Below are 14,527 nucleotides of genomic sequence, written 5' to 3' on the forward strand. Positions count from 1 at the left end.
AATGATTTTCGAACGTAGGTTGGATTTTCCTGGTACATTGTATACATTGAATACGAAAAATACTTACAACCTGCTGTCATTTATAAAACCTAATACCTACTATAATAAGCCTCTATGAGAAGTACAATACTGTACAGTATAGCACTTCATCGTTATTGTACAATATAGAAACTGATGTAAGTTTGGGTAAAAGGTCACAAAGTGTATTTTGTTTGCTTTTAATACTCAAAGATGAGTAACATAAGTGGGAATTGACATAAAGAGGGGTATTGGTGTATATGTATCATCATTATTATATACATTTCTATGTTAAATCTTCCCAATACAGGACCATATGTGAATATAGAGCTCTCCACTCTCTCTCATGGTTAAGTCTTCATTTTACGATTCCTTGCCCTTTTTACAAGTTTTTCCTACCACATTCCTAATTAATGCTATTCCCATCTGCTGTTCCTCATCTTTTCACATCACATGTTCAAAGTTTTATATGTATATGTGCATCCAAAATAGAATTATATTGCTTGTTAATAACCCTTATCCCATTTCATTGGAAAAATCAGACATGTGTCTTAATAGTTTTAAGATATTTGGAGATCCTGTTTTCTCAGAATATGAACTTTTGCAATTACTAGTTACTTAACCAATTCATTTATACCCTTTATATGTGCATTAACATTTACACGTTTTCTGTATAAGTTCAGAAAATATAATTCTTGCATTTTAGATTTTGAATACGGTACAAAGATTTCTTTATTGCACATATACAATGCACTCTAAGGTATTTTGTTAATAAGTCTTTTGTGATTTTTTATCCCACTCAATAATAAAGATTACCACTAGCATCTCCTGTACAAAAAAAATAATCTTTAATATCATTGTATGGGCAGCTCTCTGAAAGGTTCAGCTTTATCCATTAGACTTTGAAAAAGGTATTTTGACAAAGGAAAAATCTATTTCTGGGCGAGGGACCTGTGTCGCCCAGTGAAATGGTGCTATAAGGAGCATTTCACTGGACGACACATGTCCCTCACCCAGAAATAGATTTTTCCTTTGTCAAAATCCCTTTTCTGGGCTCAACCTTTCGCTCCGTAAAATCCTCCTTATAGCACCATTTCTATGGTATAAGTACTGCTAGAAAAGTATATTATAGGATATATAGACTAAAGATGAGCTGACATTTTAGAGTTGTAATTCCAAAAGAATTCTCCAGTTAGGATGAAAACCTAGACCACAGGATTCAATAAGATATTGGAGGAAACATTTCATGACCAGCCACATGAAGGGAAAATCCATCATGAAAACGTTAGTTGATTTTAGGTTGACGAAGAACAAAAGACATAGCATTTTCTTGTGTGAAATCTCATATGGGTCTGAAAGTAAGGAATGCTCATCAGCCTTGTCAGACTGTTTTCTTTTAAAGTAAGAAATTTTTGGAGGTTATTTATCCTTTTCACTGCCTTCTAGTGATAGCCTGGGGTACATAGTTCTTCTGGTAGAATTATTATAATAGCTGTAGAATTTATCCTTGCCCATCTCTTTCTCTCAAGGGAGATAGAAAAAGAAAGTATTTGGAAATCCAGTATCTTGTGCTATTGTATCAGTTCACCTCTTGGGAAGGTTGTATATTCCTTTTACAGCATACTGTTGAGATGACTTTCTTTTTATTATTCCGGAATAGTTTTGACTAGGTTATAAAATGGTCATGGTTTGAATGAAATGTAAAAATTTAGTCTCTGTTGAAGGTTATACTCTGCTGTGTATACCTTGTACTGTGTACTTTGCAGTATCTTGTCAGCAAATCAGGAAGCATTGTATACAGTATTGTCCTCTTCAACTTTTTATCTTGTCTGTTCTCAGATAGCCATGTAACCTTAACTATACAGTTGTTTCCTTTTTTCCCTCTTTAACTAGCATGCAAATTGAGTTATATAGTTTCTAGTTAAAGTTTTAGGATAATCTATCGCTTGTGAAATGTAACATTTGATGCAACATCCCGTTGCATCCAATTCGTTAAATCTTTCAATGTGCTAAAATAGTCTTCCAGAAGCAGCTATGGGGAGAAGGGAAAATGCAGTTATGCCTTTTCATTGAAGTACAGTTACTAATATATTTATAATTTTTCAATGTAGTGTGTAGTGCCTTCTAAAATAGTTAATTGGTGATTGGTTCTATTTATTGATAATGGTATACTATGTCCAAAAGGACAAGGAAATATTAGTTTCTATTTTTTTATGTATTCATATTTGGAAAGGGCTATATTTAGTTGTACAGTAAAACACTAACATAATTTTTGTTGTAGACCAGAAAGGTAAATTACCCTCATATGTCCTAGCAAGAAATTTGTATATTTATTTTTACATGAATATTTATTTTTATTTAACATCAGTTTTAGTACTAATGTATACAAGTACTGTAGATCTTTGTGGTGTTATGGTTTTGAGATACAGTAGTAGATTTGGAAATATTACCTGTAAATGAAATTTCTTCTATTTTCAGCTTTTCCTATTAATATACCTTTTCAGTTGGCCATTATAATTGGATAGCGTTGCACTGCTTGCTGCTGCCCCAAAGGAAAACAAAATTAATTATTCTTTTTAATTTTATATCTTTTCCAACACTGAAGAAGTTCAGTAAAATAATGGTTTGTGAATGCTTGGCCAGCATTCACTGGCATTTGCTTAGCATTCTACTATCAATTACTAATCATGGACAACTGTATAGAGTTTTCAGTTTCCATAAATTATCTGACATATATTTTACCTTCACTAACATTTCCCTAACTTATTAGCCATCTAATTTCAGATTGTTTTCTCAATGTATATCACTAAGGTTATGTGTAGCACTACAGGTATACCTCCCCTTACGTCGGTAATTGGTTCCAGGAGAGGCGACTTAAGTTGAAAAACGACGTAAGTCGAATTTACTTGTCTCTGAATTTACTTGTCACTAGGCTTAACCTCAAATAACCATTCTCAGTTCTGTATTTTGTTTATAAATGCAATTTGAATAATATATGGTTAATAAGAATCTATTCAAGCTTGCGAACAAATAAGTTTTAAATTTTAATTTAGTACCGAAAAAGTGATATAATTTTACGAATAAATGTACATCCGTACTTGTAAATGTAGATGTTTACAATTTAACATGTTTACAGTACATCGCGGCCTGTTTATTTGTGAATGTATTTTGCTCTGAGATAGTGTAAAATAGAAAGATTAAATAACAAATTACTTTGTTATGATTATTTTGCGATAGTATAAAATAAACTTTGTTACATTTATTAATATTTGCATTCAATATCTTTGTTTGCATCACGTAATCTACGTAGATGGCTGCGGATCGTCAGCGCTAACGGCTGATTCGTCTGTTGTTGTTCGATGGTCATCTTAATAAACTGGCCGAGAGTTTGTTGAACTGTGCTGCTCCTCTTTTCTTCGAAGATTACTTGATAGGGAGTTAAATCATATCAACAATACTCTGTTAACTATATGTGAGCCTAATGATAACATTTTGACCTTGAAAACAGCTGACACGATACCAAAATTAAAAAATCGGTAATTGCTGTTGTTAAAATACATCTTGAATTGATAATTGTAAAGTTCAAAAATGATTAAACGAAGTTCATATATCATCGAAAACCATGATTATTGTAGACATTTTTCAGTACTTATATGTTGTGATGTTGACTAAAGCTACAGATCAGATAACGAAATCGAATGACATTTTAATCCCAGTCTTCGATCGAACAGATTTAAGCAAAGTAAAAGTTTGTATTAGTAGTATTTACCTAATAGTTTCTAAGGAAACAAATATTTCTGTTAAATCTGTTCTGTGTGTATACCTGAGAGAGAGAGAGAGAGAGAGAGAGAGAGAGAGAGAGAGAGAGAGAGAGAGAGAGAGAGACCGAACATATTCGTATGGTAACTAATAGTAATACAGTAGCTATAAACAAAATGGATGTTCATATAACTAATAGTAATAGCTATAAACAAAATGGATGAAAACTGATATTCTATAACAAATTGGTGCTGATGTAATTTATATTGAATGAGCTAAAAAAATTATTCTTTGTTGTTTGTGATAGTCTTGAGATCAACTGATCACAACCATAAATAAAAAAGTAATTGTTGTTTGTTAAGTTGCACTTGATATTAAGAAAATAGTAGACAAAAATGTATTTTCATATGATTTTATATACTTTTTTCTTATTTATTGTACAATAAAATGATTATGTGCTGTTAATGCATCAAATGGTAGATAGTTGAACTATCATAGAAAATATCTCTGTTAAGCTCTTAAAGAATCCCAATTAATATAAAAAGTCACAGGTGTTTTCATAGTTCATTCACTGGGATTTATGTTAATTATGTGGAATATAACGTTAAATATAAGTATTTTAAAATGATTTTATATACTTGAATTCTTATTTATAGTAAAGTAACATGTTTGTGTGCTTTTAACGCTATTCCAGTGATATTATGACTTCGATATTTGTGGCGGTCAAACGGAAAGTCAAACAAAATGACTCGAAACTGGATTTTTATTTTTCCATGTATTATTTTTGACAACCGACGTACATTTGAAACCGGCTTAACTTGGAACGACGTAAGTCGAGGTATACCTTTACTTCCAGGGTTTACATTACATTTCTCATTGATTATTAGATTAAGAATTTCTGAGCAAAAAAGAAAAGGCACAAGTTTGTTAAAGAACAGAAAATAAATGAGTACAGTACTGTACAGTGATATAAATGTAGGGAAAGTAATGTACAGGATTATTTTTTATTTTCTTACAGGCTGCGGGAGATGTGTGAAGCTCAAGAACACGTAATGAAATTACTTGAAGAAAATGGCAAAATCATCAAAAGTTTCCAAAGGATGGCTGTACAATCAGAGTCTACCGCTAGTGGTGGAGAGTAATGTATGATATTTTGCATAGAATTTATCCTTGAATTCTCAGTGCAGTCATCTATTTCCACAGTCTTAGGTCAAACTAGAAATGTGATTTATATATACTGTATGTTGTATAGAATATTTTTAATACTATGTTAATTGTGATTGTTCATTGCATTGAAATTTTTAATAGTTATTGTTAAAGATAAATACTGCATTTATATATAAATGATCTCTTCCTATGTTTGTTTTATTTTCACAATTGTGAATTACAACACTCAAGCTTGGTAATGAAGCTTAGTTAATCTTTAGTTTAAATCCTTATTCTACAGTATATAATTTTTAGATATTACATATCAACAGATATTAGAGATACATTTTCTTACAAGGTTGTCTCAAGATTCAGATTAACGCTAATAATGTAGTCATGTTTTATGTGCTCACTAGATTTCCAACCAACAACAAATGGTAATTCTGGAATCCAGAAATTTTTTAGTCTATCCAGCCATTAAATTGGGAGTTGCAATACAGCAAATGAGATGTAATGAACTGTATAGTAATTATGTTTTGCAAGCAAATCTTCTAAGCCAGTCCTTTACAAAATAAGAATTTTCTCTTAATGAAAATGGTAATTCAGTCAATATAATCTGGTAATGATATTCAAAGGTGTAAAGCTTCAGTTCAGGTTTTGCCTGAATAATTGTCATTTTAATCAAACTTGCCAGAGTATTTTCCAGTATAATAGTTTTATCAACTTGTATGGCCTCTTTAGAATGCAATTAAATGAAAATATTTTGCAAGAAGAATGAAGTGAGAAAACTATAACTGCATATGTAAAATAGAAGCCTAATTCTCAAGAGAAAACCATGGTCTTGCTAAGAAAATAAATGAAGTCTACATTTAAGAAAATGAGCCAAGGTAAAGAAAATGTAGTGGAATAAAGGAAAATATAGAATAGATGATAACGAATTTAGCAGAAATAGTAGCAGATGAGAGGTGGAATATAAAAATGAAAAGATAAATAAGCAATTAGGATAAAAACTTTCATTATAGAAATTAGATGCATCACAATAGATAACGTACAAATTATATACTAAACCAAAGTTGTTCAAAAAATAATAAATAGGTGGCCACTAGGACTTAGAGCCAGTGTGTGGGTTTAGATCTTTAAGTGCTCCCATATTTTATATATACTGTACAGTGATCCCTCACCATATCGCAGTTCACTTATCGCTCTCTCAGTACATCACGGATTTATAAATATATGTAAATCGATATCATAGGTTTGTGAAAGCAGATAAATTTTATAGTTTTCTGTTCAAGGATTTTTTTTTCAATCTAGTCATTTTTGGGCCTAAATGTCTAGTTGTTCCGTAACCGAAATACAAACCACGCTATTTACAGAGGGTTACCTTTTAGCGCAGCTGAAATGGCGAGCCATTAGAATTTAACGAGGGTGTATTACCCCCGCGCTAGTTAGTGGGGGGGTAGGGGAGTGGTAGCTAGCTACCCCTCCCCCCCTCACACACAGATGAATGCTCACTTTCCCTTTTGGCTCGGACTGTGACAGACGTCTCTGTCTTGGTCCTCTCTTGGCAGCCATTGTTTGTTTTGTCTTTACTTAATCGGTTACTTTTCATTTACTCAATATATATGTAAACATGTTTTCATGTTTGTATATATATTTGAGTATAGAAATAAGTAAGTTTCCTTTTCAGAGTTGTGTGTGTAATGTACGATATCTACGTGGAGTCCTCGGCAGTTAGGCCACCACGGCGTAATCTTATGGGTGGCGATCGAGTTTGACTTATGTCTTTCTCTCTCTCTCTCTCTTGAGGTCGTTCACCCTTTTACTACGTGTTACTACGCCCTTGTAGCTTCCTTTCCGTGTGGGGGGGTTGCTACGCCGTACGTTTGTCTCAATTAGTTATGAATCTAATTATAGTTGTTTTTTGTTTTTCAGCTTGTAGAACGATTCCTTTCGGGGTTTTCGTTCTTTCTTTAGTGTTCATTCATTTTTAAATTACATAATTACATAGTTACATAATTATAATTGTTATAATTCTGTTTTGGTTACAGCTCTCCTTCCGTGAGTGTAAGTGGTTGTGAGGGCACGTGCCTTTTGTGTAATTCTTGTTTCCTTTTCCTCGGGATTCCTCTTCGGAGCCTTCCCGGGGGAATGAATGTGTACTAATATTATTTGTTTTATTTTTTTACAGTTACCGATCTAGTTCGTTTCTGTAATATGGCAACGGTGTGAGCTGTCTTGTTGAGTCCAGGGGATTCGGCTGTTGCTGCCTCCCCCCTTGTATTTTCGTCAGGGGCGTGTCTCCTTCTACTGGAAGTACTCCCGTGACGACGGACAGCTCTCCAGTTCATTTTAGAACTCTCAGGAGGCTTGCCTCCTTGGGCGGGTAACTTTCCTTCCGAGGGAAGTTTTTCCTGTCCAGGCTTGAGTTTTTCCCCTTTTGGGGGGTTCTTCTCTTGCCTTTTTTTTCGTGCGACTATGCTCTTGGTGCTGAGCGGTCACACCTGCAGTTTCGCTCAAGGGGCTGGGCAACTGCAGGAGCTCCTCTTCGGAGGATTGCTCCTTTTAGGTCACTGGCTGACCAGTCTCTTCTACAAAGTGTTTCTCTTTCGTTCGCGAGAGAGTACACTCATAGAGACTCCTCTTCGGAGGTTTCTTCTGTTGCTGTTGCTGTTGGCCTCCCTCGCCGTAAGGCCCACCGTCCGCCTCGTCGTAAGGGCCTCTCATCTCCCTATAAGGGTGCTTGAGGCGCCTTTTTGAATCTCCGTTTGCAGCCTACAACTCCTTTTTCTCGATCTTCCGCCTTGGTGCAGATGGACAGCAGTCTGATCTCGTCTTCCGACGGGCAACGGTCTTCCCGACGGACAACGGTCTTCCCGACAGACAACGGTCTTCCCGACGGACAGCGGTCTTCCGACGGACATCAGTCTCCCGGCGGACAACGATCCCTTCGGGGCAAAGGGTTGCCTCCCACGGGGGTTCTTCCCTTGCGTGTCAGGGTTTCCCTGCGCGCCCTTCTGCTGTGTTCTCTCCTGCTCCTGCTCAGTGTTAGCGCACAGGCGCTCTCCTGTTCGTCAGCGCTTTCATGATGATCATCCCTGCTGTTCCTGTTGATTCCTGTTACGCGCCCTGTGTGCCCACGTTCGCCCTCGCGATCTAGAACTTCGGGTCAGGTCGGGGTCAAGGACTCTTCTTCTATGCGCAGGCTTCCACGCGTAGCCTTCTGCTCGTCAGCGATCATCAGCTCGCCAGCGATCACCTGTCTCTCAGCGATCTCCGGATCGCCCACGTGTGTTACAGCCGGCACGCCAACGTTCTCCAACACTTCTGAAGGAACATGGTTCGCCAGCTACTAGCTCACCTGTGCATGCTGATCGCCATCGCGCGACCCTCAACTGCGGATGCTGATCGCCATCGCGCGACCCTCAACTGCGGATGCTGATCGCCGTCGCGCGACCCTCAACTGCGGATGCTGATCGCCATCGCGCGACCCTCAACTGCGGATGCTGATCGCCGTCGCGCGACCCTCAACTGCGGATGCTGATCGCCATCGCGCGACCCTCAACTGCGGATGCTGATCGCCATCGCGCGACCCTCACCTGCGGATGCTGATCGCCATCGCGCGACCGCACACCTGCGGATGCTGATCGCCATCGCGCGACCCTGCACATGCTGATCACCATCGCGCTATCGTCTACCCTGCGGATGCTACTCGCCATCGCGCGACCCTCAACTGGGGATGCTGCTTGCCATCGCGCGATCGCCCACCTGCAGATGCTGCTCGCCATCGCGCGACCCCCCACCTGCGCATGCTGATCGCCATCGCGCGACCCTGCGCATGCTGATCACCATCGCGCGACCCTGCGCATGCTGATCACCATCGCGCGACCCTGCGCATGCTGATCACCATCACGTGATCGCCCTCCTGCACATGCTGCTCGCGATCACTCACCTTCGCATACTGCTCGCCAACGCACGATCGCTCACTTGCACATGCTGCTCGACCATCACCTCGGCATAACACAACGCGCCATCACCAACCTGCGCGTTAGCGCTCACCACCTCACCACCGATCGCTTGTTGATCCATATCGCCAGCGGTCTTCCTCGCCCACGCGGCAGCGCGTTTCCTCGCCATCGCGCTAACGCTTGCGTTCGCCGCCTCGGACTCGCGCTCATCCACCTGCCCACCCTCACGACCGCTCGCCTGCGCGACCGCTTGCCTGTGCGCCCACACGCCCACGTGCCTGCACATCTACGCTCATGCGCGTCCGCGCCCATGCTCTCCAATGTTCGCCCACGCGTGAACCAACGGTTTTCCATCGCGCGGACGGATGGTGTTCCGTCGCGCGAACCTACAGTGTTTCTTCGCACAAACGTCGGCTTATTTCTTGCAGTATCCATTGCTCGTCTATGGGTTATCGCTCGCCGACCACCAGCTCTCGCCCTTCCTACCACGCTCGCCCTCCTTCTGCGCTCCTTCGCTCACCTTCGTTTGCGTTACCGCGCATGGGCGCTTCCACGTTCGCCCACGCGAAAATCTTTGAATTACCGTCGCGCGAGCTCCAGGGCGATTGCGACCACGATTCCCAATGGGGTTTTCGCAGCATGGCCAGCCTGGCGAGTTCTTCTGGAGCGTATTTCCAGAACACGGCCTCACCCCGTAAACGCAGAGCATGGCACTTGCAAGAATAGGAGAAACTTAAGGGAGATCTGAGGAACACTCCACTTTCCTGAACCTGGGTTAGCCCTTCCCCGTCATTCCCTGGAAGGATTTTTGGCGGGGGGCCTTTCCGTTCGAGATTTCTCCATCGGACAAGGGGTGACTGCTTACCCCTTCCTCTGGGAGCTTACCAGGTTCTTTCCCTCCTCGGTTACGGCCCGAGGTTTGGTTCAAGGAAGCTACAGGAAGATCATGGGTACTTTCCTCCTCTCGAGCTCAGGCACCTTGGCCTTTCGTCGTTAAGTATCTAACTTGCGGACAAGCTCGATGTTGTACCATCTGGACGCGCTGACTGAGGGCTTCCTTCGGGTGTCTCATCTGTGGAGGTCGAAGACCTCAGACACCCTTCCATCCTTGAGAAGAGTTTGTTTGTGCCCAAGGACAGAGACTTAGACAGCGGCTGTGCGGAGGAAATCGACTTCCGTTTTCACTCCTCCAAGGCGCTTTCTTCCAGACTCTGCAGGGCTCCAGCGCCCTTTTCTTTCAACCACGTCGGCCTAAGTTATCGGCTACGACAACTGGGACAAGGTGTCCAATTGCAGTTTCCTCCTGTCAGGAACAGATGGCACGGGAGACTCCCCCGGGGAGCATAGTCCTAAAAGGAGTTCACGAACTCTAGGATTGCAGGTTTTTCGCTGGGAGGATGCTTAAGGTTACTCATCCGAATGACAGCTTCCCGATGCCCATTCCCGCACAATCTCTGTGATCAGGCAAGGATATCGTGCCTGCCGTCTCTGTCAGCGAATTCAGTGTCTCTGAACCTCTATGCCATAGCGTCAGCAGGGTTGCCCAGTTGGACAGAATGATCCATACCTTAGGCGAAGGTCTTCCTTAGGATCATCGACGGCTTCACCCCCGGCCTCCTCAGTCGATCCTTTCTTGTAAGGAAGGATCTGAGAGGGGATGTCCGTAGTCGACCTCTCAGCCCTGATCACGTTTGTCGAACAAACTTCGGCCAGCGTAGACCAGCAGAATCGATCAGACTGGTAACGAGGCGACAGGACTCTTTAAACCCTGGATCGGAAGGACGGGTGCTTTCAGTTTCCATTCCATCCATCTTCCAGGGTGCTCGTCGTATTAAGCCTAGACTGCAAGTATTCCTGCTTATGATGCAGTGTGGCTATCCCGCCGTGGCATAGCAGGTTTGTTTCCCCAGAGAACTCTTCCTGCCTTCCTCTTGGCCACTCAGGTGCAGGCTTCCGCCTCCTCTGCTGTTTGAAGGGCTGGTCAACTCCGGTAGGCTCGGGTTCGACCTTCTTCAGCGCCGGGACAAGCTTCCGGATGCTTACCATGAGTGTGGGGTCATGGTATTTTGCTTGGAGCCTTCTCTTCCTCTGCCTCAACATCTGGAGTATCTGGCCATGATATTGAGTCAACGGCCTTACCACGTTGGAAACCCCGCTTCTCGTCCGTCCAGCGAGGTTAAGCAACGTCGGTACTTGGATGGGTGACCACCTGGGGACGCCAGATTCTGTTACCACATCCTCCAAGCCTTCCTTTCGGTTGACTGTGGCAAGACTGAGGAGAGTCGCAGTACCTGTTCTCAGTCAAGCAGAGCTTTCAGCCCTACCTTGGAACGTTTCCTAGTTCTCCTTTCCTCATTGACCCGTCTATAGTCCGAACGGTCGCCTCAGGATAAGTTCCATGTGGGGCGATCCAAATTCCGGTGGCTTCAGGCAATGTTTAACCGGACTTCCTGGCCCCTATGGGACCAGCGGAACTATTAGACCTGCAATGGGTGTTGACCTATGGAGCCTCTTGATGGTAGTGGATATTCTCGTCCTTTCCCCACATTCTTGATGCTGTTCTCGGACTCGTCAAAGGAAAGGGGGGGGGGGGGCATGTTCCGGTCCAGGCCTATGGTCAAGACCTGAAGGATACCTCTCCGTCATTCAGGCAGGCTTAGGGGCCTTAGTCTGGCCCCTCTACAGATCCTACAGCTCCTGCCGAGTCGCCCCGTGCGCGTCGACTTCATGATTCTGGCGTATTCTAACCAGCAGGGGACGCATTTTCACACCTTCACATCTTGCAGTAGAGATACCGGGATGATTGAGATTCTCTCAATACCACCATCGGCTCTCTCATTCCAGGCAGGGGAATGATCTCTCAGACTATCCGAGCAGAGCCTCGTAGAGAGAGTGTGCCTGGGGGTCTTTGACCTTGGGTAACCAGCAAGTACTGGTCTGGGGGACCTGATCGCGACAGGTTGGAACCTCAAGCTTCCGCTATTCTTCCCCCCAGTCTCAGACCCCGAGACTCTGGCAAGATGCATTCCGGTGATGGTGGGACCACTTCGACGCCTGCGTTTTCCCTCCTTTTTGTCTGTGGACAATGGGTCTCAACAAGACCAGGGTGTCTGTCAACCTTTCAATGGGAGAGCTCCACTGGGACTATGCACAGAACGGTTTCTGGACCCTCTGCTTCCCCTGACGGAACTCCCGGGAGAGCTTCTCCCACGGCGCAGACTACTCAAACAACCACACTGCTACATCTCACCCGAACCGGGGCGTCGCTTCGGCTTCATGCCTGGAGACACTACGCCTCCTTCTCAAGAAGAGACAACCTGCTACAGTCGCGGTACGGAGGTCGCGTCATCTGCGATAATCATCCACAGGGGTCTCCCAGGCAAAGTGAAGAGTCTAAGGTGGTTGGTGCCGTGGGAGATATACCTCTTCCCTTGAGGCCTCTTCTCCAGCAATAATGGTCTTATTGCCTTTCGGCGGGAGGAAACTCCTTTCCGCTCTCGGCAATGAAGCCTGTCGCTCAGCCTTTCCCTGACCTTCAGGCTTAAAGGAATAACTTTTTCCTGCCCGCTGGATCTATCCTCGCTCATGCGAAGCTACGATCGTCCTTGCCCTAGTCGGAGGAAGATCTCCAACTTGGAGCATGGCTCGGACTTTTAGTCCTTTAAGAGATCTTCTCAAGACCCTTTACGACAGGCCTCGGATTGTATTCCGCCTTGGGTCTCCTGCTCACTCTGGCCACGGCCAGTGTGTAAGCAATCTTCTTGGTCTCTTACGACTCCCCCCTTTCTAAGGAAGAGGGGAAGGCAACATTCAGGCTCGCTCCTGAGTTGTTGGCTAGACTCAGAATCTGGGGGTCCCGGCCCTTCGGTCCGATTCATTCAAGATTTCGAGTCTCCATTCTGTATCTGATGTCCCAAGACCTTCTCTTTCTTGCCAGTAAAGGAATCGAGAGGTTAGCGCTGGGAACAGCTGCAGTTTGTCCTCAGTTGCAGCCGATTTGGGAGCACAAGGAGGACATGGGGGGAGAATCACCAGTATACCTCTTCAGTCCGGACTCAAGGACATTCATCTCGACCTGTCTCCAGACCCTCCCCCGTCACGTCGCCCTACAGCACGATGTTGGATACATCGCAACGTCCCTCGCCTTCGAGTAATACTACTCTGTGACGCAGGTGCTACAAGCTGGAGTCTGGAAGCGTCTAATGACCTTCGCAGCCCGCTTCCTGCAGGGCGTGACCCACAGGAGTCTCGATACGTTTTCTATCGCTCTGTGGTGGCTACACAACAGCTGGTCTAACCTCAGGCTCCTTTTTGGACAGGTAGCAGAAGGTTGAGGGCATTGTTATCAGGTTTTAGTCTGCATGAACGAAAGAAGTATGTCTGGCCCTTACTTCTTTCTTCATCATCCCCTCTACGGGGAAGCAGCATCCTGGTCTTTGCATAGCTGACCTCGAACCTCTGCAGGTAAACCATGCTTCCTTGTGTTCCGAGTATTGAGTCAATACTGTCGCGTCCCCCATACCCTGACGAGGTGGTATTGGGAACGTCCTAACCCAGAGTTCCTTCTGGAACTCCAGGTCAACTGCCTAGGACGGGTCACACTTCTTCCTTCACACACAAGCTTACGTAGGCCACATGGTTCCTTGCGGAGCAAGGAACTTGTGAGGTGCAGGGACTCCTTTTCTCGAGTGCGACTCACTCGGATTCTGAGTCCCCGGGTAAACCCAAAGCCAGTATGGCTGGGGACTTTCCACCCTACCTAAGGGGTAAGTCACCCTCTGTAAATAGTGTGGTTTGTATTTCGGTTACGGAACAAATGACAAATTCGAAGATATTTTGTATTTTTCCTAACCATACAAACCTTAGCTATTTACACATATTTGCCCGCCAGCCCTGTCCCCCAAGACAAGTCCTACCTCTAAGTGAAATTGAGCATTCATCTGCGTGTGAGGGGGGTGAGGGGTAGCTAGCTACCACTCCCCTACCCCCCCCCCCCCCCCCCGCTAACTAGCGCGGGGGTAATACACCCTCGTTAAATTCTAATGGCTCGCCATTTCAGCTGCGCTAAAAGGTAACCCTCTGTAAATAGCTAAGGTTTGTATGGTTAGGAAAAATACAAATTATCTTCGAATTTGTCATTTCAGTAAGTTAAAAACAAAATAAAGTTATATACAGTATCGTAAATAACGCATACGTAAAACGACTCTTTTGTTATTAACAAATGATTCAGATAATAGCTGTTTGCTTACATTTAAATTTTTGTACCATAGTAAACTAGGACTATATTTGTTACATGTGCCATTATGTAAAATATGACTATATTATTATAGTACATTATACCTTTTTTAGGTTTATGAAAAGGTAAACCAGGTTGTGCAAAAACTACGTGAAAAATTGAAAGAATATGTCAATACGGTAATTTACTAAGCTTTGTAATTAAGCAACGCAAAGTTAACGACGAATTACTGTATCGTGCATTAGCATTAGGGATGAAATGCCCCTAAACATCAATGTGCCATAAAAATTGATATCAAATGAAATATGGGAAAAGTATTTTTCTATTAAAAACTACATACTATACCTTACATGGTATAATAATGATAATTCAAATAATAATTCTCTTTTTAGCTAGGGAAAAA

At 43.2% G+C, this 14,527-nt stretch overlaps 2 protein-coding genes across 8 annotated transcripts in view; one reads left to right on the forward strand and one right to left on the reverse strand.

The window, feature by feature from the left end:
* LOC137649954 (inhibitor of nuclear factor kappa-B kinase subunit epsilon-like) overlaps positions 1-5,134 on the forward strand; it is an 80,233-nt gene extending 75,099 nt beyond the window's left edge. For 5 of the 7 annotated variants that reach the window (XM_068382930.1, XM_068382935.1, XM_068382932.1 and 2 more), the window contains one exon: positions 4,796-5,134. In XM_068382930.1, coding sequence (XP_068239031.1) covers positions 4,796-4,919 — 124 coding nt within the window. In that variant the 3' untranslated portion in view covers positions 4,920-5,134. Of the gene's footprint in view, positions 1-2,802; positions 2,910-4,795 lie in introns of all 7 variants that reach the window. The other 2 variants (XM_068382934.1, XM_068382936.1) reach the window with 2 other exon arrangements.
* Positions 1-14,527, reverse strand: part of LOC137649955 (uncharacterized) — a 361,156-nt gene that overhangs the window by 101,555 nt on the left and 245,074 nt on the right. The window lies entirely within an intron of this gene.

The sequence above is a fragment of the Palaemon carinicauda genome, chromosome 11, assembly GCF_036898095.1.
Source record: "Palaemon carinicauda isolate YSFRI2023 chromosome 11, ASM3689809v2, whole genome shotgun sequence".
NCBI lineage: Eukaryota > Metazoa > Arthropoda > Malacostraca > Decapoda > Palaemonidae > Palaemon > Palaemon carinicauda.